Here is a 27,218-nt window from a genome sequence, read left to right as displayed (position 1 = left end):
AATATTGAATTGTCTCATAAGAAAAATTTCTTTGAAAAATTAGGATCCCTAAAGAAAACCTTAAGTGTCTGGTCCCGAAGAGACTTATCTATATACGGTAGAATAAATACTGTTAAAACGTTAGCCCTCTCCAAACTTGTATTCATCTCCAGTGTTATGGAGACTCCAAAAAACTTTGCAACAGAGGTCAATAAAATAGTGTTCGATTTTGTCTGGAAGCAAAAACCCGCCAAAATAAAAAAGACAACCCTCATCAAGAAGAAATCGGATGGCGGTCTTGGCATGAAAGATTTTGTACTTTTCGATAAGGCTTTGAAACTAACTTGGGTAAAACGGCTGTGCTCAGACTCAGATGCACCGTGGAAGTATATTCCAAAATCGTTTCTCTCTACTGTCGGCGGTACTGAGATCTTTCAATGTAATTATGACTACAACTTTCTTGATCTTAATGGCCATCTTCCTGAATTTTACAAACAAATTATTCATCATTGGCAAGAAATCGTGTCTACGACACCTCACAGCAAGACCGAGATGCTGTCTCAGACAATCTGGAACAACAAATTCATTACGATTGACAAAAAAATGGTATATCTACCTCATTGGCACCGAGCAGGTATAAAGCAAATTTCAGACCTTTTTGACGAGCGTGAAAATTGCTTCCTGCCTTTCCTTTCCTTGCGCAAAAAATACACGCTAAATTGCAACTTTTTACAATATTATAGTCTTTTATCTGCGATCCCTCAAAGTTGGAAGAAGCTCCTTCACGTTAATTCTGGCGACTCTACTACACCCCCGCCGCCAATCTGTACTATAACGTGCAAGAGGTTATACGACAAACTGTTAACCTTAGAAAATCTTCCTCCTCCCACTTCAGACAAAAAACTCTTATCATACGGCATCGCAAAAGAGAATCTAAATAAAATTTATCTTCTGCCTTTCACAGCCACAAACGAAGTTAAATTGGCAACGTTTCAGCGCAAAATTATACACAACATTTTAGCCACGAACAGTATATTATACAAAATGAACAAGGTTGCCTCCCCATCCTGCCCTTTCTGTCCCTCTGATAGTCAAAACATACGTCATTTGTTTATTAGCTGTCCGCAAGCGTCTTTCTTTTGGTGTAAGTTCCAAAGTTGGTATTCTACCGTAAGTAACGCGAGTTTACTTCTTTCCGAGCCAGAGGTATTATTTGGAATTACTCGTCCTTGTACTCACCGTTTGACCCTCAACCACCTCATAATACTAGGCAAATACTTTCTTTATATCAACACTCTAAATAATACTATGTTCGTTTTCAGCGACTTCATCTCATTAGTGCAGGATAAAATCGAGATAGAAAGATATATTGCTGCCACGTTGAATGGCGAAAGGGAATTTCAACAGAAGTGGAAATTCCTTCTCACCATTTAAGGCGTTTCCCTTAGTAATTAGTTGCAAGGTCTTTGTTTCCCTTTTTTTTGTTTGTTTTGTTGTTGTTGTTGTTGTTGTTTTTTCTATAATTAAGTAATTACGTTGTATTGTAACTCCTTAAGTAACGTAATGTGTAAGTCATAATAAGCAATTAATGTGTATTGTAAGTAAGTAACGTAATACCAAGTATTGTAAATAGGTGTTTTTTTTATGTATTGTAAGTGACATTTGTAAGACAGTAAAAGCATTAGAAATAATAATAATAATAATGATGATGATGATGATAACAATAATGTAGTGTATTGTAAGTAGGTTAGTTATTGTTGTGAGTAGAGTAAGGCAATGTAAGTAATTATGTGTTTAGCAATAAATAAATAAATAAAAAAAAAAAAACTATGTAACTGATTTTGTGTCTCCAAACTTCCAATTTGGCGCCAAAAATGGGTCGCCGGCGTCAAGCATGGCAACTCGCTCGTAGTCCGTCGAGTGTCGCCAGGTAGGATAATAGTTGTGTTATTTTGAACAAAATATGCTGTTCCTCGTCGAATTAAACCCGGAATTCTCAAGTTAAAGATTAGAAGAGACCAAAGCAAGTTTAGCATTGCCTTTATTTTTGTTAGCTTCGAAGAAAAAAGGCTATTATCGTGTCGTTTCGGTAGGACAGCTAATTTTGGTTGCCGCTCGTACTGCGGGCGAAGCCGCCGTATGCAAGGATACAATGAAATTCAAATCTAAATGTTTACGATCATCGCGTGACTCTCAATAATTCAAGATAATTGTCAAGTTTTATTAATTTATTAACTACATCTTTGGATTCTATTGTACTTTTCTTTTAACGTTTTTAGGCTCAACAATTTTTAGCTACTGTAGTTTTAAGGTTCTTTTAGGTTTTTTCGTTCTTAATCGAGCCAGCCTGAATACCTACTGAGGGCGAGGTTGCCTCCTGGTTTAAAAAAAAAATTATTACTTATTATTATGATGAATACAACTACCATGGTACCCTGCAGGGGCGTGTCATAGAGGGAATTGGCTATTTTAACAAGAGTATGAATTCGACTGCCTTATAGTTAGCTGATAGGCCATATTCTTATTCGCGGTATTGGACTGGAACTAGCTTGCAACTGAGGCTACTGTGGGGAGTCTTTTCAAATGCAAATGACATCAATCTCTTTTTAATGATATTCCCCCGCATGAGCCTCAGTTGCAAGCTAGTCCCAGTCCATTACCGAGAGTACAAATATGTCCTATTGCAAGTTTTGTCAGTTTAATGGTAACGTGAAGTAAACTAACTTTTCTTTGTGATGATGATATCACTTATAAAATTAGCTTAAAACCATATCAACATCAGCTTTGATTCGCAATTTCCCGACTTTGAGTGATAAAATCTGAGCCCAGCTACATAGCAAACAGAAAAAACTATGTTTTCGGCAGTTTTTCTTTTTTCTTTTTGTTTTGTTTTTGTTTTTTTTTTTAATCAACAAATTTTCAGAAACGGATTTCACTAAAAAAGTTAACGTTAAAAAGCAACGACGTTTCGACCGCTCGACGGTCGAAACGTCGTTGCTTTTTAACGTTAACTTTTTTAGTGAAATTTGTTTTTTTACCACGTATTTTTCCTTTCCACCCAGATTTTCCTTTATCGTTCTGACTTGATACAGGTTGCTGTTACAATCTTTTCTAATTTTCTTCCGCCTTGCTTCTCAACAACTTCTTTGGATGTTTCTTGGCTTTCTACACTGTTTTGAAGTTTCATCAATTCGATTTTAAAGCCGACCCATAAAGCGCAAATCTAAATCACCCATACCACCGTTTCACTGACTTTCTTTAATAACGTCTTCAACGCGATGCAAATATCGTACACTCTGTTTTTTAAAGCCAAAAACGTGCCTCAAAAATCTGACCCTCGAGTTCTCATGTTCAAAGACTAGTATCAAAATACTCACGTGTTCAAACACTGGTACCTAAATACTGTGTAAGAACAAGGCGTGCTGGGTTATGGAGTGGCCACGTACTGAAACAATGGGGAACTGGAAAAACTGTAACAAGGACTTCATAAATATGTGCATACTGAAGACTACATGAATAAATAAGTATGTTTGTACACGAATGAATAAGTAAAAACAGTGTTCTTTGTTGCCTTGAAGAGTAGGAGTCTCAGAATCGGAGAGTTAAATTGTTCTTACACTCTTGTGGGCTTTCTACAACCACGTTAAATGAAGATTACAAATCAAGAAAATAGCTTTGTCGGGTGGCGTCTGCCAATAATCGTTGAACAAATCTTCGCTATCATGTCGTACTTTGTCTAATTTGGCATCAGGCTCCAAGCATTTGAGAACTCGCAGAAGATATTCTTCAACGTTTAAGCCTGTGAGGAACCATTTTCAGTAGAGTTCGGGGTCGCTGAATCAGTCTTTAGTAGAGTTACGCGAGAAAGAGCTCCCTAATCTCACACTCTTCATTGTTGTACACATCTCTTGCGCATGCTTTTTTTTTTTCCATCATGGTAGCAGAGGCATTGACAACTGCACGTAGATCCCGATTTTTTTTACACTTGAGGGGGCCTGTACCTTCCTAAGTTACGTGAGAAAGAACTTTTGTAAACTGAGTTCCAATTCTTTCACCTTCTCGTTCTTTAAGCGATGCACTGACGATAGAAACTAAAAGGCATAAGTATGGGTTAGTTATTTACACGATAAAAATTCATTAATAAATTCTATTAAGCTTTTTATGAATAACATGCCAATATCAACGGTTTTTTTTTTTTTAATCGAGTTCACATTTACTGCGACGTATAGCATTTTGCATCTCTGTAACCAGATATGGAGTAAAAAGCAGGTACCAGAGGAGTGGAAGAAAGGTTTGCTGATCAAACTGCCAAAGAAAGGCGATCTGAGCCAGTGTAAGAACTGGCGTGGCATCATGCTTTTGAACATGGCAAGTAAGGTGTTCTGTAGAGTGATCTTGGAGCGTATCAAGACCGCCCTGGATAGAAAACTGCGAGAGGAGCAAGCGGAGTTTCGAGCTGGCCGAAGCTGTACGGACCAAATAGCAACGCTGAGGATTATTGTGGAACAAAGCATTGAGTGGCAGTCCTCCTTGTACATCAACTTTGTAGATTTCGAAAAGGCTTTCGATAACATCAGCAGAGAGGTGTTGTGGAGGTTGCTGCCCCACTACGGGATGCCGGTCAAGACAGTTAACATCATCAGAGCTATTTATGACGTTTTTTCTGCGCAGGTGGTACACAATGTAAAGAAGACCGAACCATTGTACATGAGAACTGCGTCAGACAAGGCTGCCTGCTATCTCCCTTGCTGTTTCTGGTTGCCCTTGATTGGGTGACCAGGACAGCCTTTGCCAGAAGACGGCGTATCCAGTGGTCCTTCACAACATCTTTAGAAGATCTTGATTTCGCAGATTATCTGGCCTTACTGTCGCACGGAGTGCAGGACATGAGAGATAAGACATAGGCCTTAAAGGAGCAAGGTGTAAAGGTAGGCCTGAAGATCAATGCTACAAAGACAAAGATAATGCATATCTGAACCAAACGCAGCGATGGTGTATTCATTGAAGGGGAGAAGGTTGTGGAAGTGGACGAATTCACGTACCTCGGGAGCATTGTTAGTAAGAAGGGAGGTACTGACGAGGACATCCAGGCACGCATTGGGAAGGCAACGCAGGTATTTGCGATGTTGAGGCCAATATGGCGGTCTATGGCGCTAACAAATAAGACCAAGTTGAGAGTCTTTGGGTCAAATGTGAAAGCTGTGCTTCTGTACGGCTCTGAAATTTGGCGGCTGACCAGGGATTGAAGCAGAAGCTACAAGTGTTCATCAATAAGAGCCTGAGGAACATCCTGCGCATTTGGTGGCCTAGACGAATACGCAGTGAGGAGCTCTGGAGACAAGCAGGACAGCCACCGGTAGAGCAGGAGATAAGACAAAGAGCTTGGGGTTGGATTGGCCATACGTTGAGGAGACCAGACGGATACATAGCCAAGAGGGCGATAGAGTGGAACCCGCAGGGGAAGCGTAAGAGAGGCAGACCCTAGCACACCTGGAGGCGCACGAGAATGGCAGAGTTGGAGGAGAGACAGCTCACGTGGCAGGAGGTGAAGCGCACTGCTCAAAATAGGGTCAGGTAGCGGGCACTAGTGGACGACCTATTTTCCATCAGGAACGAAGAGGATTGAGTGAGAGATTGATGCATTTTGGCAAATGAAGTTGAGGCTGCTAATTCAACTACACTAGCAAGAAAATGAACTGTTTCTGGTCCTGGTTTTACAAAAATCGATGGCAACATATGAACATTGAAATAATGCTGTGAAGCTAGTTTCGATGTTTTTTATTTCAAGGTTACAAAGTTGTGCATCAATTAAATTCAAGAGATTGGAATGAAAATCAACAGCAACAACCCTGACTACAGGAGACCTGCGATTACAAATACGACAACTGGGTGAAATACCTCTTCATGTAAGCGGCGCAATTGTTCCTCTAACTATTCCTTACCTCGCTTTTTCTGTCATCAGCAAACGTCGACGAAGCAGTACCTATGTGATACAGCAAGAAAAGAGATGTACTTAGCTGACGACTGACACATTAGCAAAAATTACTCGAAATCGAAGCTGCGCAAAACTGTATACCAGTAAACAATGACGCCAGCAAAGGTACGCCTATATAATGTCAAGTCACTTTAGATGTAAATCTTTATCTAAAGAAGCAATCACGGATAGTAGTAGTAGTAGTGGAGGCAGCGTAGAGGAGTGGTTAGGGTGTCGGTCTTGAAATCTGGAGGTCGCGGGTTGAAGTCCCGTTATGACCACCAGCTCGTGCTGTTCTCGGTTGCCCCGAGTTCAACTCCTCGGTCACGCTTATAAATAGCCAACTGGTCCACCTCTTGCCAGTCGGGATTCTTAACCACGCAATGTTCATTCACATGATATTGGTTTCATCATTTGTTTCCATTGACCCTGAGAAGCCCCATTGGGGGAGCGGTCAAGTAAGATATTTACTTATCTAGTTGTTTGTGTAATTATCTTCTTCTTAGGGACAGCGCAATAATTCAGGCACTCTTCCTTGCAAGGAGGTTCTACTGTTCATATTACGAAGCTCACCATAAGCGATGAACCGTAAGAAAACCATTTTTACACAGCTTCCTCAGTGAGGCATGACCCAACTCTGACCTTACCTTGACTTGGCCGAGCTGCACTCTTTTCCAGTCTCCTCTCTGCCATCAAAGGCTTCTTCGTTTGTAATGAAAAATGTTGTGACACTGTGCCTCCGTAGTCACCCGAGAGCTCTTTCCGGGACATTGGTAACGAAGAATTGGCAGAATTCTGTGCAACTGAATCATTCAAAGGATCGTTTTCACACACCAAACTTGCTTTGTCGATCCTTTGGCTCCTTCTAACAGAGATACCTATCATTTCTTGGTCCATTTCAACTTTAGCAACTCGTCTCGGTTGCCTTATGTCCTGAACCGGCCGTGAGACCTGTTGATCCACTGGAGCGATGTCTTGAAACTGAAGAGGTAAACTGGTATTTATTTTACCGTTGTCACGGCAAGGGAGCTCCATTTCTAGTTTAACCGGTTTTGCATAAAATGTGTCGTCAATTAGCGAGTCAAGGGATCGCCTCGATCGAACAGTTGCCACCTTCCTGTCATTCAAGTGTCCATGATATTCACGTGTTGTAGGCTCTAAACTAGCTTCTTCGTTCAATGCAACCAAATGATTTCTCTGAGTTCTAATCAAATCCTTCTCGTCTTCCACTTCTCGTAATCTTCTTCTTAGTTCATCTATTTGTTTGGTAGAGTCTGCAGCTTTTTCCGCCTCGACTTTGTTCCTTAGCAGCTAAATATGGTACAGATATCAATTGTTCAGTGTTCTATATATAACAGCTAAGATCAATACATGCAGATTTAAAATGTGTCATGAATTGACAAGGTCATCAATTTACCTGAGGAAAAAATTCTTTGAGTTGAAGTAGGTAAGGAAGCACAGCCGAACACGTGCTCTGAGTTTGGGTAAGAGCTGACCTCCCATTTATCTTGGTAGTTAATTTGTCAAACGCTAATACCACTTTACAAACTCGAAGAAACCTGGGTCGACTCTCATCTCGCAGTTACTTGTGGGACTGTTACACTGAGTAAAAAACAAAAGACCAGAAGGTGTATTGTCCCCAAAAACGATCCCACAAGTCACTGAGAGATAAGACTTAACCCGGATTCTTCTCGTTTCTAAAGTGGCGAATGAGGCTGGGCCAAGTTACTCCTACATTACATTATACCATTCTACCAAGCTGTTAGTTGTTCATATGCTATGGTTCATTGGCAGATTGTGACCTTTTGTAACATTACAATCGTCTTACCTTTAAACGAAAATCCTGCACACTGGAATCTTTTCGCGAAATAACCTAAACAAACAAAAACAAAGAAAACCATTAGCTGCGTAACAATGATCAAAGCACTTTAAATATTTTAACTCGCCTTGCGGATTTTCAAACCTATGTTATTAAGACAATTATGTTGGTTCATCCAGATAAATATTCCTAAGGCTATGTCTTTGTTTACTCATATGTGTCGAGGGGATTTCATCACTCTGTACCTCTTCCAGGTTTTTCAGTTTGCTCTTCAGTCCTTCAAGCGACGCTTCTGCTTTTTTCCTCTCCTCGTCCAAAACCTCTGCACGAGTTGACATTTGTTGTCTAATCTGAGCCTGAACAGAACAGAAAAGAGTAAACTTCCAGTCATACTGATAAAGATTATATAAACTGTTCCTCTCCATATCATATTTGCATGATACAAGCTACAGCAGCAATATCACTTACTCTGAGGTATGTCTGATGCTGCTGAAATTTCTCTTCCTTCTTTTTTATTAGCGCTTCCTCCTTCTGAAAAATAAAGAGAATAATTGTTGCCGCGAGTTTTAAAACACTAAGAGCGTGAAAACTAGTCTAGCTAGTTAGGCCAGCTAAGACTGAGTCAGAGTGTCTTCTTGAAAACAAGCCGAGCTGTTTAATTAAGATATTTCTTGGGAATTCTAAAACGCGTGCAATAACAAAAAACCTAAAGAACAAAGCACAGCTACGTTACCATGGTGGTTACAAGTCTCACCTCTCGTTTGGACGTTTCCGTTTTTTCTTTCTCCGCCATTAACGCCATTGTCTTAACCTGCAATAGAATGGTGATCATATCACGAAAGTGGACTTAAAGCAACTGAAGCTGCGGACTTCACCGACAGTGAACCCGCTGTCATCATATCTTAGAGGGAGATGAAGATCGTTCACATTTCTTTGCTCTGTTTGAGGTTAGCCTCAGATTAGTCACTTTACTAACTTCTTTTCCGAGCTAAAAAGCGAGGTACTTGCGCACAATACTCACTGTGTTAATGGAGTGCTGTAGTTCTATTAACTGGACCTCCATTTCTTCTTTCTTTCCTCGGAGACGTTCAAATTTATCTGATGTTTCATCCTTAGAACTTTCCACTTGCTTCAAGCTCCGAGCCAATTCCTAACAAAATAGGAGGCACATACGCGTTTATCAATTATAAAAAAGTTTCGCAGGTTAGCAGGTAATTACTGCACTTTCTCGGGAAGTAGCGTTTGAACTTACTGATTTTATTTGAGTCGTTATTCCTTCAATGTGTTCCTTTAATTCTTTAACATCTTTTGAAAGAGTGTTCTTGAGCTGACTGAGCTAAAAAAAGTAAAATAAAAAGACACATTGAAATGTTTCTCTATGGCTCAGATCTTCGGTGCTAACCTGGTAAAGAGAGGCCCTGTGAAAGTTAAGTGTCCAAAAATACTTGCCTGCGCTTGAAACCGAACTGAATCATCTAAATACGAGAGGGGTTGAGAGAATTCCGAAATCGACCAATGAGAGCGTGTTCATTATCTTAGATATTTTATAAACATGAACAAATTCACGTGTGAGCTTCGTTTCGGTAGAAACTTAAATTTTGATCGCCATGTGGTGACTGCTACTAGTATAAGTCACTTAAAAGCCAGTTTGTTGTCAAACACTGGCGGCGTTTCATGCAGGCTTACCTCTTGTTTTGTTTGCATATGATTCTGTTTTAGATTGCTTAGTTCTTCGGATAACTTTCTTCCCTTCAAACGATGTTCTTCTGCTTTGTTTAACAATAAGTCTTTTTCCCTGGAATTTCTTTCCTTTTCAGCGTCATACTCCTGAAAAAGCAAACTGCATCATAACCATGATAATCCAAATAACAAGATGTGTAGAAACTGAGCAGAATCACGATCTATATAGTGAATAGAAACGGCACAGAATGAACACTAAGAAGGCAGACTGACTCTCTTTACCACAACCTCTCAACGTCTCTGATTCATCATAAACAGTGAGAGTCGCTTATTTGACAAACAATTTCTAATCCATGCGTGCTAATAACCTACTTAGCCTGTGTCACAAGCGGCTGTTACACAGGCTATAACTTACTATGTGAAGCCTTTCAAGATGCGTCCGATAAACGTCTGATTTTGAGGCCATTTGAATCAAGTGTTCCTGAAAATTGTCTCTTTCCTGGAGAAGAATAAGAAGTGAACAACTGATAGAAAAATCTATTTCTGAAAAGGTTTTTTAAGGATCTTTTTCAAGAATTTCATTTTCACGAGTCTGCACAAGTACTTCTATGAAGAAACGAGAGATACACACACGCTTTGATTTAGCCGTACAAGAGACAAGGCAACGATTTTTTTCATCTTTCTATGCAGCCGGAAAACTTGTCTTCGGGTTTGCTAAGTTGTAGATGGCCGAAAGAAGGTTCAAACCCAGCTAGTACAGAATTCCCAGCTCTTTTTGCCAACAGTTGATAATTTGGGATTTAATTTGTAACAAATTACATAGTGTTTTACCAGACTTGTGTCCCTGATACTTACTGATTTCATGAATTCTCTCAGTTCCTTGACTTCAGTCCTCGCCTCTTGAAGAGCTTTATTCTGTTCCTCGTTTTCGTCCGTGAGTTGTTTCATACTTTGCTGTAACCTGGCAACTAGAAGTCCTGTGGAACAGTCAATTACTGTGGCATTAAGCTTAGAAAACACTTAAATAAAATTAAACATGGAAGTTTTTCGACAAATGGAAGCTTGATCAGCTTGAGCGGAGGCAGTGTGGCCGAGTGGTTAGGACGCCGGACTCGAAATCCGCAGACTGCGGTTCAAATTCCGTTCTGACCACTAGTTGTTGTTATTCATTGTAGACCCGAATTCAGTTCCCCAGCCATGTTTGTCAATAGTCAGTTAGTCAGGCTCTTGAACGCCAGTTGGGAGTTTTAACCATGTTACGTTCCTTTACATTATTTGTTTCATTGGCCATGAAAGTCTGGCAGCGGTCAATTAGTTTTTAAATGGAAATTTAACATAAGTTTATGATATTCACCATTGTCTTTCTCGTTATTTTTAGGCGTTGAAGACTCTTGGGGTAAACTATCCTTCCCAGAATTCTCTGCGTTGTTATGTTGGTCTTCCGTGCGTGTGTGTTCTATCATTTCTTTCTGTCTCGATTGAGCTTCCACATTTTTCTTGAAAGACAAGATAACATAAGGTTGTGATTCTGTCACCTCTTACACAAACTTTATCAAATACAGTTAAAAGTTATAATCGTTGTTCAACGGATTTTCCGTTCACCAAACGTGACTGTGATTGACTTCACATGATTGTTTTAAACATAAAAGTTGCATTTACTATGAGTCTACTATGACTTGATTGAAACAAAAAGTAGGAGTTCACCAGGCTTTCATCTGTCGCAGATTTTCAGTTAGATTATAAACTTGGTTTTACTGAACATTTTTAGCTGTTGTAAGTAAGTTTTTTTTTGATATCCTTTCTTATTGGCGTAGTAATGGACTGACTTTTTTGAACTTTCAAGACAGACATTCTGATCAGTGAAGAAATTAAAAAAAAAACTACTTTTCAAGGGACTTTTAAGCTTCGCTGGGATGTAGTCAGGTATTCCTGTTTTAGAGGTAGTTTACGTATTTAACTATTTATGTTACCTCTTTCGCTGCTTCAAGTTCTTTGGCAGCATCTTCAATTTCTTGATTGGTTTTAGCAAGTGCATTCCTTTTTTCTTCCGTCAGATATAAAACGAAAATAACATTCTCAATATCAATAGAACAGTTAATAGAAAAAAAAAAAAAACAATCGGCCTGTTTTGTCTTCGTTTCCACACATTATTTTATTCAGGTAAGACCAATTTACCTGTTAACATTTGCTGGAGATCATTTATTTCCTTTGTTACCAAGTCCTTAGTGTCGTTCAAAGCCAGTACTTCCCCTCTGGCAGTTTCCAGCTCGATCGTTACTTGCTTTAGAGCGCTGTTAACCTGACTCAGAGATTCCTCAGATACTTGCATTTCACTCGTAGTTGAAAAAAAAAAAAAAAAAAAGAAGTGTGAGCTGGTAATTTCTCGATCCACACCCAAACAGAGAAACTCAAAAACAAAACTACGAATGGGATGATTGGATGAGAGAAACCATCCAGTCACATGGTACAAAATCCCGGCCATACTAGCTGGCAGAAATTGTAACAGCTTCTAATCGTGAAACAGTCAACTTAGAACCAGTCACGCTCGGTTCTTCGTTGTTTGGGATATTGTAGAACGTGGCTTGTCATTTAGCATAGCGGTTGTTGAACCACATGATTTCACTGCATGTCCCGGTTAGTACACGCATCAAGTCTGTCCTGATCATTTCTTATTTAACGCCATAGTTCATCTGCCTTTTCACCTTGATAATTATAAGTGAGTGACAATTGAAATTACTGTAGCTAGCCTTCTATTTTCTGACAATTTCACTCCTTTCCTTTAAGGCAAGCAAAACAATTGAACCAGATGAAGGTCACTGAAGTATAGACGCATATTAACAGATTCTTGTTCTCACCTTTTCAATTGAGCCAGCTCATTCTCTAGCTTGGCTTTGCTTTCATTCATTGAAGATGAAATCTTCTTATACTCAGCCTCTTTCTGTTTTTTCAGCTCTTCGTATTCTTTGATCTTGTTCACACTTTCGCGAATTTTAGTTCTCAGCAATCCAAACCCCTCACGGTGACTTTTGAGGGCTTCCATCGATTCATTTCTCGCGTTGTTAATTTCGATTAGTTTTTGCTCTGCTTTCTGTGGAAAAATACACAAACAAGCCGATACAGTGGCGGGCTCAATATTGATGGAGTAAATTGGGTGAGGGAGGGGTGAATAGGTGACGTTACTTGTTTAAATGGAGGAAATGGAGGAGGAGCAAAAATTCTTTCATAAATATAAGGGAGCCATTGGGGATAGTAGATTTAATTCTGTGTTTTGCATAGAGAACCCAGAACGAAACGCTGAAGCTTGTACTCGGAATTGACCTTGGAAACCCTTAGGCAGCGATTTTTTAACGGGTCAAATTTTGATCTTAACGTCCTCGGTCGCTCCCAATAGTGATGCAATTTATCGAGCGATCAGGCGAACAGTTTCCCTCCACAATCCTAAAATTCAACAAGAACGTGTAAAAATAAGAGTCAAACAACAGAAATTACTGCGTAGTCCCTCCAAACACTTAGGAACTAGGTTTGTAAACCAAATATCTCACCTACAGGGAGGTGGCTGTCTCATCTATAATAATTCATAATAATATTTTTTGAAGCAATGACAAAAACGATATCCCGTAAACGGACACTCGATGCACTCGAGCATTCCAGCTGACCTTCACATGTAGCTCCTGTAGTCTTTTTTCTTCTTCCCTTCTCTGAGAAAGCCTCTCGACTTCATCTTTTCCTTTCTTGACGTTATCCTGTACTTCTCTTAATTCTGTTCTAAGCCTGTTGATTTTGCTATTAAGTTCATGAAACTGAATCATTTGAGTTTGTAATTCGTTCCGTGTTCTCGCAAGCTGCGCCGTTTTTTCTTCTAATGCTTTTTCACCTTCCTTAAGAGCTCTAACATACTTTTCTACTTGATGTTTCTCCTCTGTTTCAGTTTCTGCCACTAAACGCTTTAACTCTTCCACCCTGCAATGGACATAAATTAACTTATATAAAACGACGTTTATTTAGCCCTAAGAAATTATGCATCGATTAAATTTAGATATCAACATTGCCCGGACTCACCCCAGGCATTTGTTGATATTGAGGTGGAGAATTTGATACCATATGGCAGGGATAGGGAGAAATTTGAACAAGAAGTCGCGAAACCATGATGAAGCTAAAAGATATCCAGGAACGGCAGCGTTCTTTGTAACTTTGTGGCTCGATAAGAAGGGCCTTCAAAAGCATATTTTAGTAACATTTAGAAACAATACTTAGGACACAGTGGAAGTTCAGGGCGCCGGTGTTTTAAAAGGTTTTTTGTTTTCATCTCCCATTTCTTCCATGTATGTCTGGGGTTGGAGACATTTGATCGCCTAGTATCATCCTAAGATGGGGCATTTGAACACCATTTAATTTTTTGCTAGGGGATGAGGTTTTGACCAACCTAAAATTCAAAATGTCAAGTTAGTCAAGTCAGTCCTTATTGTAAAACTTCTGATACTTTTTAAGGGAGTCTCTAAAGTATATGAACTGAAACCACACCTCAATGACAGCTGAAGTCTGGATTCCACATCTTTTAGCTGGCTTTCTTTATTTGTCAGTTCTTCCATTTTATTTGCCATTTCCATGTTGAGCTTATCGATATTCTGTCGCACAATCTCCCAGGAATTTTCAACTTCTTTCAGTTCTCGGTCTTTTGCTTCAATAACCTGTGAAAATTTGAAAATACATCAAGTCTCAGAACCTATGGGGTAACACTGTTCTACGTCTTGATGAGGTCGAAATAATGGGAGATACTGTTAGCAGTTGCATTGCACAGTTCGATAAAACTTTGAAAGGCGTATTAATGTGGCTTAAATAGCACTTATTCCCCAACCGCGCATCCAGATGGCGAGAGGCATGGGCACTGCGCGTAAAAGAAGATCAGTGATAAAAAGTTACGCTCTTTTACACATGATAAAAAGAAATGAAAACTATGACGATTTTATTTAAAAATAGATCACTATAACTTAGGCCTATGAATAGAAACATAACGCCATCAATTGACAAGCAGCTCTTCACTTGATGTTGAACTAGACTTCACTCTTAAAATGACTTCCGCTCAGGTTGTAGAACTTAAAATGACTTCCACTAAGGCAGTAGAAACGTCACTCACCCGCGTTGCCCTGATAACCTCACAATCATGTAAGAATATTAAAACATCGAACATTGCTCTTTATGAGTCAGAATCCTTAATCTTAAAAGGACAAAATATCGATATCATTTGGTTGACCTTGTTTATCTGTTCCTGTCTGTCACTCAACGCTCTTCCCTTCATCTCCAGGCTAATCAGCTGATTTCCAGCGCGGATCAACTCGGCCGAGGTCTCCGCTGCTCGCTCTTCAATAATCCCAGCATCCTCTTCTGCTCGCCTCAGGCGTCCCTCGGCTATTTTACGCTAACAGGGAAAAGTGGCTGTGGTTAATGAATGAGCACGTGAAGTGAATATACCATGCAATAGAAAAGATTAAAAACAGTGATTTCTTTGTGAAGAGTTTGTTCAAAGACTGTGAGTTTTTGATGTGCCGAAGCCTCTCACTAGCTCACTCTAATACAATATTGCTTCTCCGTCTTGATAAAATAATAGCCTATCACAAGCTACTTTAATTTTCCCAAGCTATTTCAAAACTCATGTCATGGGTAATTATATTAAAGCAACATTAAACTCAATACCAATAATTATGTCGACCGATATCACATTTGCATACATGAAAATGTTCTGACCTCGTCTATAAATATCTTCTTCAGTACTAAGCACAGTTTTGCCCATTACACTGGAATACAAGAAATTACAGACCTTGTGTACAACGTCCTCCAGCTCGTGCCTTCGTTCAATGAGCACAGCGTCCATCCGTTGTAGTTCTGCCTTTCTTTTCTGTACCAGGCCCTCAACTCGAGCAAGCTCACTCAACTGCTTTTCCCAGTGTGCCTCTTGGGTGGAGTCATCTAGCTGCATTTTATTTGTGGAGGAATGCGCAGACTCCATTCCTTCACCTGAGCTAAAATGTAAGTATACACGGCAAGTCAGTGATAAGTATAAAATAACACAGAGACTATTATGGCCGTGGTTGAATTCTGGTTGTCAATTGACACAAAATGAGTGAGTTTTTCAAAGGAGAAATTTATTAAGAATGTTTATGTTATTCTTGATAAATGCCTCGACAAAAGATAAGAAGAAATATATTAAACACATAAGACCGTGTTTCACCGCATTTCCAAACACAGAGAAGAGAGTTGAAAATACGACGCGCAGCGGAGTACTTTTGACGAATTTCAAGGTGTTTGGAAATGTGGTCAAACACTGTCTTGATGTCTCTAACAGAAAATGCAAAGGAATTTTAGAAATTTTGCAATTTTGGGCAGAAAGCTTCGATGCCATGTTGAAGAGCAATTATTGCTGAAATTACCAGAGAGAAAGATTGAATCATAAATTACCTCTGAAAAGCAACCTTAAAGTTAGTTATGGTAAATAGATATTAGACGCCCTTGCCTTTGTTGAAGATATTTCATAGGAAAGTTTTCTTCATTTTCTTCGTCCACAGCTCTCATGATGTAAACTCTCTTACTGCCCGCCTGTTACGAGATGTTTAATCGCATTATTTTCAAATCAGCAAGTGTTACATTTAAATATGTAAATCAATCATATCAACGACGAAAAATAATTTGATCAACGCCTGATAACAGACTGCAATACATATTTATCGATTTTTTTCTGTGTTTCACTTGACTGTATTGTAAGGAGACTATCATGCATTACTGACAAAAGCAATTTTGCTAATTAAGCAGGACTTCAAAGGAATCCAGCCGAGCCAAACTTCTGGTAATCCATCTCCAGCCCAGGTTTGGTCCGTCAGCTCTTTTTCCGGGTTCTTGCCCTGCCTGTTATTTATCGAGTAAAGCAATGCTCTCAGAGTATCTGTATAATAACATTAGGGTGCTAGAAGCTTTCTTAGGTTGCAGGGTTTAAAGCCGTTAAAATGTGCCGAGTAGTTTTATTGACGAAGTTACTGTATCAGAAAAATGTGCGAGAGTAATATTGCTAAGGTATCCAAGTTATACCTTTGTCCATGGGTCTTATTGCTTTTCCTCCACAGACCGCTCATATATAGCCTGCGAACATAGGGCGAAATAAACACACAGAAAGACGAACGAGCCGAGCGCAGTCTGGGTGGGATTATCTGAAAGTTTTCTTCTGCGAGAACGCTCGGCTGTCCAATTCGTTTCGCCCCATACCCCAATAGGTAACCTGTTTACAGGCTCCTCAAATGCTCAGGTAGTCCTTGTTGTCTGTCATACGCGTAAATGACTGATATCCTGTGAGAGATGTCATTTGCCGTATTTGTAAGTGCGCTCAAGGAGAGTTGTCCGACATTTTGCAAATCGCTTCACCACAATCTGAACTTTAGAAATGCGACTCGTTCAGATTCTCTTCATGTTAACGTATGATTTTAGCAACTCGGTCTATAGCCTCGGTTTTCACCTACTTATCTGGCGATATTCCAAGAGTAATTGCTAATAAGGGAAAATTTGCTTTACAGAGATATTTATCCACGTTATTGCTCCAAATTACTTGATGATTTGCGAAAGGGTGTTCTTCCACTAGTATGACGGACACTCTACCACGGAACAGTGATAGTTATTTATGTTTCCTGATTTGTTTTAGTCAGAACTGAAAGAATTATTCAAGTTCTGCGGATGTAATGCAGTACCACATTCGAGATTCACACCAGAAGGCCAGCCCTGCTCAGAAGCCCATTCATTACCCAAACAACAAGAAACCACAAACAACGTTTCAATAAACTGACCATAGCAAAATTTATTTGACGTGCTAGAAAAGTTGTAATTTTGTTATTTTTAGTTACAACAAAATAAATATATCTTTGCTTGTTAAAAAAAATAGTAAAGAAAACACGCATAAAGTAACTTGGCTAAGTATAAGGCTACCAAGAAAAGGCTGGCTTTCTGATCTTCACTCGTGTAACCACTCCAGGTAAACCAACCCTTAACGTTATACAAACTACATAGCATCACACAATCCTAGAAATTCTAAGTGCCTGAAACAGTCTCGCGGGCCACTTGCAGCTTTTAACGTCTGTTTGTGCAGTAAAAATAAAACAAAGTCCATATCGACCATTAGAAAATGATGTAATACGAAGCGGTCACGTGAGCCGTGAGCTCGGCCCAAGTGAATCCGTAGGCCAGCCTTTGCTTTGTTTACAGATAATAACCTAACCACGCTGTCTTTGTTTTTTTGGATGGTAAATAATTGTTTCGCGAATAAATAATTTATTTGGAAATTGTAACTGCTCGTGTTAACTGCTCGTGTTAACTGCCTACAAATTACAGCATTATACTCCTGGATTTTGTTTACCTTGGCTGAGAAAAAAGTAAGCGAGCAGGACAAAGCTCTTTAGTTTCAACAGTAAAACAGAAACCAACCGAATTTTAGACCCAATGACTTTCACCTTTTTTGTCGGCTGCCAATCATCCAACCCCAAATGTGTTCTGATCAACTGCAAAAGTCCCTGTTAAGTCACGGTATTTATTTTTTCATTATTAAAATGTGGCATAATTATACACAAAGCAAACAGAGGTCGATTTGAATTTCCATAATACAGTTAGGAACAAAAACCAAAATGCACCTAAGCAATTGTTGAGTGCTTTTTAGGGGCTAAGAGAAGACTCGCAGAGGGCAAAAAAAAAAAGAGCTGATAACATAAAAAAGAAAATATAATAGCATTGTTCATTTTATAGCGTGGGTTACTTCGGAACAAATTATGATGTTATAGATAATTAACATTAAAGTGAATTAACGTCAGGCGAGGAGAGTCGAGATTTGTGATCAACCACAGTCAAGAGATGATCCTGAAGCCTCTAAAATAGTAACACAAAGGTACACATGAAAATCAGTTGATGGGTTACGTTCAAAACTATTTTGAAGGATACGCGAATCAATGTAATCTACCATTTCAATTAATATATGTTGTTATACAAATCAGTCTTTACAGCTTGGGTCAAACGACTCGGAAAACGACTTAAAGATAAACCAATCAAAACATTTTCAAAAAACCGATACTCTGCCGATAAAATGTACGGCAGACTTGGTTCGCAGTATTTTCTTTGGATTTCATATTGCTCATTCCCAACAATGGTAACTGAAAATAGAACTAAAAATGTCATCGAATGTTAAAATCAACAACAACCGAGGAATTTTGATTTATGTTTCCCGCCTAAACTTTTCATGTGGATATTCTAAGCCAGCTTAGCACTTAACAGTGTCAAAGAAGAACGACAGTCCCTTTGTTAACAGCAAAAAATTAAGCGGTGTGTAACAACGAGAGAATTTTAAATTAAACCCTCGCTAGTCGAAGGTACAACTTACCGCTAAATTGGCATCCAGTGAATGTCGTTGAGATTGCCTTGCTGTTGCTCGTCGTTTCAAAGAGTCTTCCACCTTTCAACAAGAACACAAATATGCGATCAAGGTCAGAATAATCAAATGAATGACTTAACGCCAGATTGAACTTCAAAACTGAATCAATTTTAAATTTGTGCGACTTTACGCAATGACTCACTTGAAGCACGCAGCTGAACTGCTTTACAAACAGCTTTTCAAAGAGTAACAGAATGAACAGATGAAATCATTTAGCAGAATGACAAAAGGCTTCTTTTAAATCTGTTATAAACAAGCGAGGGATTACACGGCATTTACTGAACACAAATGGTCCGCCTACTGGCGGACAAATCACCGGGTCATTCAATATTAACTGCAGCGTGAAACAATGACATGATTGACCCACCTCATTCTCTAACTCTTTTAGATCCATTCTAAGTGAGTCTCGTTGTTCCTAAATAAAAAGACAAATTATTGCAATTAGCCATAACTAGTAAGCTATAAACAAAGACAATATAGCAATATAATAATACCTTTCTTTCTCTCATTGGAAATCGAGCATTAAATCGGTTTTCTTTGCCATAAGCCCTCTCTGACATTCTATTGAAAGAACCTTCTGTATGATTGAAATATCCTAATCCACGAATTTCCTGAAGTTGTGATGTTCAAATACATTAAAAACGTAACAGGGCGACAGACGGGCAAACTTTTACGGCTACAAAGATGTTAAGACGCTTCGAAAACGCCGCTTTGTTGTTCTCAAATAAGCGAACGTTGATGCAATACACTGACAGTTAGCAATGAACAAAGGTAACTCGAGTTAGCATATCATTACTCATGCTGTTCAAATCACAGTACGTGGGGTTAAATCAATATTTCCTCTTAGACCCATTCTCCCCAATTGAGCTCCATTCTTTCTCTGATTAATTCACATTGTTAAATACCTCTGTCTGCAATTGAGTTACCCTGTGGTTTTGGAAGGGACAGAATTCACCGCGACCTTTATCCAATCGACAAACGGACGTTGAAAATTATTGAATGGCCTTTGAGAATTTATCGCTCCAGGATATTAGCACAAAGCATATAAACAATACCCCCGAATGCAATATTTGAGATAAAATCTCCCGACTGGTAGCGTAATGTTCTTCTGTCTGTAATTAGACCATCTCTGTCTGGCGAGATTCCGCTAAAAAGATATGTTCAGTAACATTTCAGGTAGCTAAAGCGAGATAAACAGCTTGGCCCCTTACTCCGGTTGAAGCAAGTATTTCTAGTCCTCCATCTCTATACCCTCCCCCTAATAGAATCCTTGCCCATCGTAAGTTGCCCTTCATCCCAGCGCACAGTAACAGTATGAGGCAGAGTGTGAGAATGTCTTGACCCCAGCCAGGGCTCGAACTCTCTTCAAATAATCATCAGATGTCGAGAGCTTGGCGGGGGTCACTATTTAGAGACCACGCTAAAAACCAGGAAACTACAAAATGCATTTTTTGATACCTGAATTTTTTGAGTTTGCACCGACGAAGTTAAAATACCTTCCAACCTCCCAACTTCATATTCCTAAAAGGAAAGTGAAAAACTTAAGAATAGGATATCACTTTCTGGGTGGCTCCACTGTAGAACTTCGATTAGCATACACTAAAAATACGGCAAAACGCTACACTGACAGAAAAGAGAGAGAAAACAAGCTTAGACGGTCCTCCTGGGGGAATCTTAGTTGAAGGTCAACAAGGCAACTATGCTTTGTTTCTGGTGACTAATTTTGGTTCAGTTTAGTGTTGAAACAGTCATTTTAAAGAACTCTAGTCACATTTTCTTTACGATAACTCAGCTCCATAAAGAGAACGAATCAATTGTAGCAACAACAACAATAACAACTAGCTTTATTTGTATGACCATGCAAAGACCTCGACTTACCAAGCCCTCGTGATTTGGAAAGTTACAAAACAACACGTCATCCTGCTGTTTCTTGGTTTTTCTCTTCTTTCTTTTCAGCGTGTCGTCATCTTGACTGGTGACGTCATTATAATGATGATGATGATGATGAAGGACAGAAGATGAAACAGGGGCGGTTACTGTGGTAGCACTCAAAACCTCAGGGGAGAGGTGTGGGGAGGTTGTTATCGTCAATGATTTTGGTTTTGACCCACCTATCAGAAAACAAAGATACTCTTCAGCACTAAAACTACAGTTTAAAAAATAGTTCTAATGAATTACTTTGGTTAAAAGAAACGCAGTGGCCAAGTATCCCATCAGAGCTTATCTGGGTTTCTGTACTATGAAGATACTCTCTTCTGTACTATGGAACTACTCCCCCCTGCATGAGATGCTTGTCTATCGCATGGTTACACCCAGCATTAAATACAACAGCACCCATGCCATTTAAACACCTGAGTGGAGAGAGGTGTGTCTTGCTCAAAACCATAACACAGTGGTCCCAGTCAGGGCTCGAACCCAGACTGCTCGGCGCTAACCATTAGCCAACCATTCGTCACAAACAAAAAAACGTAACTATTCTAAGAAGAAACCGACGAAGACAGGTTGTGCAAAAGGTATGAGAGATAATACTTTAAGTCAAGAGGTCATATTCTCTTGTTTTAGTACCTTTTGTACATTTAGATGTAATCATGACAGCAAACTACTGTACATCAGACAGAGAGCCCTTGCTTGATTGTAAGCTACTTATTAATAAAACGGTTTGGAGCTGTTTTCCACTGAGTGTCGTAAAACCAAAGCCAAACCATTTACTTACCCCAGACTACTCGCTCAATCTCAAACCGTAGTTAAACCAAAACCAAAACAGAAGTAACTGCCTGATTACTTGCGACACCCACTGAAAACCACTCTATTTAAATCTCCAACCGTTTATTATAATTTATGTAGGAGAAATAAATTACTGGTGCAGCAGGCAGTGCGTACCTCGGCTGGTCTTCTTTGAATGATAATGATGATGATGAACCTGCCCAGGACTAGCCAGATAGCTGTTAGTACCCAGGCCACCAGAACTGGTTATCACTGGTGTCATGATTGGAACAGTCCGCGTGCTAGCAGCTCCATTCAGTGCCCCTACAGAAACAACCGGAGCCACCCCAGGTACGTGTGTTTGAGTAGTTACCAGGCCTGGCGTGGTCGCTAGACCGGAAGAGGTAAATGGCGGATATGGCGGAGTTGAGAGAAGTGGAATTGGTCGGGTGAGGCTCCGGACTTGTTGTTCTTTTTGTAGAAGAGCTGCTCGTAAAGCTTCGACTTCATTGGCCAAAGCAGTTAGACTGGGATCTGTAGAATTAAAAGGTAGTAGATAAATGACGCAGACTCGGATCTTTCAAGCTAATACATTAAAAGGTATAGAAACAGCAAAGGTAAGGGTGAAGACACTTGTAACCTGTAGTAACTACTCGACCTAGTTTCACCCTTTTCTGACTTCGACCAATCAAGCTGTATTGTTAATAAAGGTATTTGACTCTGCCATAAATTGAACCAAATTCATGACTATCATAGACATAAGATAGCAAGTAAAGCCAATATCGGAAAAAGCTTACATTGAACGATGCTCCTCTGAGAAAGATAACAAACCGACTGTTCGTCATGTTGCCTTTCTCTTATTAGCTGTTGGCATGTCACATAATTAACTCGTTCACAAACAACCGTGGTGTACACTTTTTCCCTCACAAAAACGTCAATTTGATATTCTCTGATACCAGATCTTGTTTGAGATAGAGTAATTACAGTTTAATTAATCATTCTGTGTCAACTAACCTGCAAGATGGAAATACTGCGGATGGACTGGCGCTCGTGACATGTCCGCAAGATCCTCTTTGAGTCGTTCCAGTTCCTCATTCTGCTCGACCAAAGCTGATGCAAGGTTTCTGATCTCTGCTCGCTGTGCAGCTAAAGATATGACAGAAAGAACATGACTCGTGTGACTTAATCTTTGTGGATAGAGGAGCCATGGTCGTCACGCAAACAAATGCCGAGAGGCAAAGTGATTGTTAGGCTCTTCAGTAACTGAAGTAAATTTTCTGGCAAGCAGGCCGTTACTTGATGGGTTTTTTTTGGAAATTCAGGTTAAAACAAAAAAGTCTCGTTCCGTGCAAGGCTACTTTGAAGGGAAAACATACTGTTACAGCCTGGCGGTTAAAAAGAAGAAATCGGAAGTTCGCTCTACCTATATCGGATGAATTTTGTGTTCCACGCTTCATTTGCTCTTGAAGTTGCTTATCTTTTGCGTCAAGCAAAGATTGCAACGAAGCCACCTAGAACAAAGAGAAGACTTGATCAAGTTATAATGAAGAGAACCAGCTGCCAAAATGGCATACATGATTTACTGGTCTAAGCTAGTCTTCTCATATTGAACCAATTTCAAAAGAGCGAAGCCCATAAATTAAGAATGTATTCCATCGTATTGTTCATCTGTGGCCGACGAGTTCCCGGTAACAACTCAGAAGAAACGTTATCCCCGCGTTGTTTAAAGTTTTTTCCATTAAATTCCATTTCGGTATCCTCGCTTATTGAATTTCCTGACATTTCTCGAGTGTTGTTGTACAATATCAAACAGAACGATTTTCAATGATCTAGAAATGTTTTAAGCTTCTTGATATCACGCGAAAAACAATGATGTCTATCTCATCTGGAAGGCTTTTGAAAACTCCATCCCCGATTGTAAATGGAATAGTCATGAGTTGTTTTTGTTAGTTGGATAGCAGCTGTAAATAAAGTAAAGTAAAGTAAAGTAAAGTAAAGTTAAAGCTTTACTAATGTGTCAATGTATTTAGTTTTCACAACTAATTGGGGACACAACAACAACAAAAATTAAAATTATTTATCTCCTATGGCTGAGAAAAAACTGGCAGTTGTTGATTTATCCCCAAAGTACAGCAACTGTTCGACATTTGTAACCTAGTTTTGATTTTCTTTGTATACCTGTTGTTGTGCATCAGCCAGTTGTTTATCCGCCGCTGCCTGTATCGCTGCTCTCATTCTCTCAGCTTTGACTGCTTCGAGTTCCTGTTCAAGTTTATCCTGCGTTGAGAACGAGAAAACAAACATGAGCGACCAAGGAAAATCCAGACTGCTGAAGCCGTCTCAAGCTCAAAAACATCACAAGAAAAAATGTCGTTATAAGGTGTAAAATACGGCAATGCAGATGCTAGCACCTTGAACAGCTGTTACAGATGCTTGAGGTAGTAGGAAACAAAGCAAAGCAGAATACAAGAGTTTATCACCTTCACTGCCTGAGTTTGTGCTTCTTTCAAAGTATTTCTTAGTCCATCGATCTGATTCTCTAAGTCACGCAGCTTGGCCTGCTGGGCGTGACTTTGATGCGCAGTTCTCTAAAAGAAAAAGACATGGCCGACAAATGTGGTTATACCTTTCTAGCAGAAGATACTGGAAACATAATAAATGTGGTATATTGGTCTACAGTATCGCTTGTGTTGCGTTGACTAGCCTGCTCACCTGCAATTGAGCTTCTGTTTCGCCGAGCAAGTTTTGCAATTCTGCTTCTTTACTGTGGGCTCTTCTCAGCTACAAGAAAAAAAACACAGATCTGACCGCTTAAGAACAGGAGTCTTCATCAGAACTAAGAAGTTATTTGTCTACAACATAATAAAAATGAATCCACGCCAAATCATACAGATAGTAGTGGAATATGTACAAAGACAGGGGTAAGGGCGGAGTGGGGCTCTGCGATTCACAAAGGACAAAGTGGCCTTTAAATGGAGAGAGAGATTCGTAAAGAGGCCGTACTCTCGGAATGCACACCATTTACAAACCGACTCCCAACAAAATTTATTGTATGAAAGGACCAACCATACACGACCGTTTAAAACAAGAAGGAAACAGTTGACACCATTAACCTGCTACATTGCTGCACCAGGCTTGAATGGTGTAAATCGTTATCTTCGTGGTGAAAAATATTTACCTCAATAAATTTAGAACTAATTCAATCAAAGAATGAGAAGAAAACCTGCACTTGGATGCCGTGATACCTGTTCTTCGCCTCGCGCCCTTTCATTGTCCAGTTGTCGTCTGAGATCGGCCATCTGATTCTCCAGGTCCCGAACCTTGCGCTCTCCAGCATCTCTTGTTTTGTCCAACTACAAATGAACACAGGCAGCTGATGATTAATGAACGCGTCCATTGCATCACCGTGACAAAAAAAAAAAAAAAAAAAAAAAAAAACAGCGGAAGGTCACACAGTTTCTACTGGTTGAATTTCCTGCTGGATCCTAAACTGTTAGTCTCTTACCTCACGCTCGGCCTTGTGTTGAAGATTCCTCAGTCGGCTCTTTAGACCATCTATTTCATCTTCAAGTCCATCTATCTTCGCAGCAGCCTTCTCCTTTTCTACTTGTAACTATTTAAGTAACGGAAGTAACAAGCTAGTGCAATTCTATTCAGATTATGTTACGGTTTCTTAGCTTATGATTTGTGGTATAGTCAAGCACTTTAACACGAGCCTCTGGCTGTGGAGATTGTGCAAGCCCTCCCCGTGTGATTGAAATTAAATAAATTACTTACCTACTATGATGATGTGAATATAAATACGATAAGTTCTCAAACTTGCTGTAGGTTATTGTTCATATAAGTCTTGAACTCGCATTCTATTTGTTAATACGTCAATCAACAACAAAGAAACAGGTACATGGACAGCTACATACAAATTCTTCCACCTGCTCATTTTACAATTCTCTTCGCATTCATAGATTGTCGAAGTAAAATTAACACGAGTTACCACAAAATAATGAAAAACTTGTACCCGTTCTTCGGCCTGCGCCCGCAGTGATTTGAGTCGATTCCTTGCCCGTTCGAGTTCGTTTTCAAGAGCTTTAACTTTAGCTTCCAACGCTTGTTTCTGTCGCTCGTATTTGTCATTCTGTGGGGTAGATTGTACGTTTATGAATTAAAGAAAAAAGCAAAGAAGAGAGTGCACTATCAAAGTAGAGAGAACACATACATACATAATCTTTATTTAAACACGGTAAGCATATATGTTTACGTTCGTATCTCATTCTCAATGTGATTGTACTCCGTTTCCTATACGGTCACGTGTTATATGGCCATGTGACCAAATTAGGTGGCCTTATAATATGATCACGCAATCACTCACCGCTTCCTCAGCTCGTGCCCGTGCCTCTCTCAGTTTATCCATCATTTCTGCAAGTCTGTCTTCCAGATCCCCTCGGCCCTCTTCAGCGGCCGCTATAGCTCCCTTTAACTAAAAAACGTGACAACAACAAAAAACATAACTAAAAGCAAGGCACTGACTCATAAATGCCATGTACTGAACGACCTACATGTACGACATTGCGCCGGTACTAGTAAGCTACTATCTAGCAAACAAGTTTTAAAAACCTAGAAGCTACACAAGGAAACAGAAGCTCGACCCCTAAACTTTCTCATTAGCCTGTGGACCAAGCGAGGGCTCAATTGTACCGTCTCCGTCAAGTAAGTATTAAGTAAAACCTTAATTTTTTTCAGGGCAACTCTGTCAGCTCTATAAATAAAACTGCTGTCAATAGAGGCCCTGCCAACGCAAGGTCTAGTCAAGATCGTGTTAATTTTCTTAACATGACTGCCTATCGTTTTTCACACATATGTTAATCCCTATAGTGTTCGTATACCTGAACGCTCTTAAACTAAACAAGTAACTTACCCTGTCATTCTCAGCTTTCACTTTATTAAATTTATCCTGTAAACGTTGCATGGCATCTTCCATGTCCTCTATTTTAGCCTGAAGAGGAGCTCTAGCACCCGCCAACTGGTATTAAAAAAAAACCCGTACAATTAAGAGGAAAAGTTGGATCAGTATACGACAACCTTGTAACAGGACTCGTCAACATCATTAAACCCGTAACACCTTTTATTACATGGCTGTCTCACAAGGACTGGGAACTACCGAATTCACGAATTTGATTGGCTGAAATCGATATTGACCGCGGTCTAGATTTTCCCATCTAGACCGGCATCTAGACCGGTAATGTTTTGCCGTAGAAAAGTAGCAAACTCAAATACAAATATGTTCACCGTTTTGTTTCTGTCGCTCGTATTTGTCATTCTGTGGAGTAGATTGTACGTTTATGAATTAAACAAAAACGCAAAGAAGAGAGTGCACTATTAAAGTCGAGAGAACACATACATACCGAGCTAAGTCGGTCTGTATGGGAGAATCCTGAACTCGGTCGTGTGTACAGACCGCACTACGTTCGGTCTGTACTCACGACCTCGGTCAAGATTCTCCCATACAGACCTTCTGCTCGGTTAATAAGAGCTAATTACAGACTCTACATCTCAACTTTGCGTTACCTGCAAACTAAATGATGACCCCCAAAGCTTTAATCTCCTATAAATGGATT

General features: G+C 39.6%; 1 protein-coding gene across 3 annotated transcripts in view; it reads right to left on the bottom strand.

Annotated features, from left to right (window-relative positions):
- Window positions 1-2,205: 2,205 nt before the first annotated feature.
- Window positions 2,206-27,218, bottom strand: part of LOC145485769 (uncharacterized) — a 39,567-nt gene continuing 14,554 nt past the window's right edge. For 2 of the 3 annotated variants that reach the window (XM_081464408.1, XM_081464395.1), the window contains exons 19-54: window positions 26,519-26,623; window positions 25,973-26,080; window positions 25,622-25,738; window positions 25,112-25,219; window positions 24,852-24,959; window positions 24,319-24,387; window positions 24,087-24,194; window positions 23,785-23,883; window positions 23,030-23,117; window positions 22,621-22,752; window positions 21,784-22,140; window positions 20,782-21,014; window positions 20,362-20,424; window positions 19,271-19,318; window positions 18,853-18,924; window positions 15,961-16,043; window positions 15,268-15,469; window positions 14,704-14,868; window positions 13,974-14,140; window positions 13,109-13,412; window positions 12,308-12,540; window positions 11,628-11,785; window positions 11,423-11,496; window positions 10,807-10,948; window positions 10,308-10,429; window positions 9,868-9,951; window positions 9,459-9,599; window positions 9,025-9,108; window positions 8,794-8,922; window positions 8,527-8,583; window positions 8,241-8,303; window positions 8,018-8,128; window positions 7,782-7,826; window positions 6,601-7,264; window positions 5,922-5,962; window positions 2,206-4,070 (exon numbers count right to left, since the gene is read on the bottom strand). In XM_081464408.1, the coding sequence (XP_081320534.1) occupies window positions 3,990-4,070; window positions 5,922-5,962; window positions 6,601-7,264; window positions 7,782-7,826; window positions 8,018-8,128; window positions 8,241-8,303; window positions 8,527-8,583; window positions 8,794-8,922; window positions 9,025-9,108; window positions 9,459-9,599; window positions 9,868-9,951; window positions 10,308-10,429; window positions 10,807-10,948; window positions 11,423-11,496; window positions 11,628-11,785; window positions 12,308-12,540; window positions 13,109-13,412; window positions 13,974-14,140; window positions 14,704-14,868; window positions 15,268-15,469; window positions 15,961-16,043; window positions 18,853-18,924; window positions 19,271-19,318; window positions 20,362-20,424; window positions 20,782-21,014; window positions 21,784-22,140; window positions 22,621-22,752; window positions 23,030-23,117; window positions 23,785-23,883; window positions 24,087-24,194; window positions 24,319-24,387; window positions 24,852-24,959; window positions 25,112-25,219; window positions 25,622-25,738; window positions 25,973-26,080; window positions 26,519-26,623 (4,965 nt within the window). In that variant the 3' untranslated portion in view covers window positions 2,206-3,989. The remainder of the gene's footprint in view (window positions 4,071-5,921; window positions 5,963-6,600; window positions 7,265-7,781; window positions 7,827-8,017; window positions 8,129-8,240; window positions 8,304-8,526; window positions 8,584-8,793; window positions 8,923-9,024; window positions 9,109-9,458; window positions 9,600-9,867; window positions 9,952-10,307; window positions 10,430-10,806; window positions 10,949-11,422; window positions 11,497-11,627; window positions 11,786-12,307; window positions 12,541-13,108; window positions 13,413-13,973; window positions 14,141-14,703; window positions 14,869-15,267; window positions 15,470-15,960; window positions 16,044-18,852; window positions 18,925-19,270; window positions 19,319-20,361; window positions 20,425-20,781; window positions 21,015-21,783; window positions 22,141-22,620; window positions 22,753-23,029; window positions 23,118-23,784; window positions 23,884-24,086; window positions 24,195-24,318; window positions 24,388-24,851; window positions 24,960-25,111; window positions 25,220-25,621; window positions 25,739-25,972; window positions 26,081-26,518; window positions 26,624-27,218) is intronic. The other variant, XM_081464402.1, reaches the window with a different exon arrangement.

This window comes from Orbicella franksi, chromosome 1, assembly GCF_964199315.1.
Source record: "Orbicella franksi chromosome 1, jaOrbFran1.1, whole genome shotgun sequence".
Classification (NCBI taxonomy): domain Eukaryota; kingdom Metazoa; phylum Cnidaria; class Anthozoa; order Scleractinia; family Merulinidae; genus Orbicella; species Orbicella franksi.
This window is presented reverse-complemented; position numbering and strand designations above follow the sequence as displayed.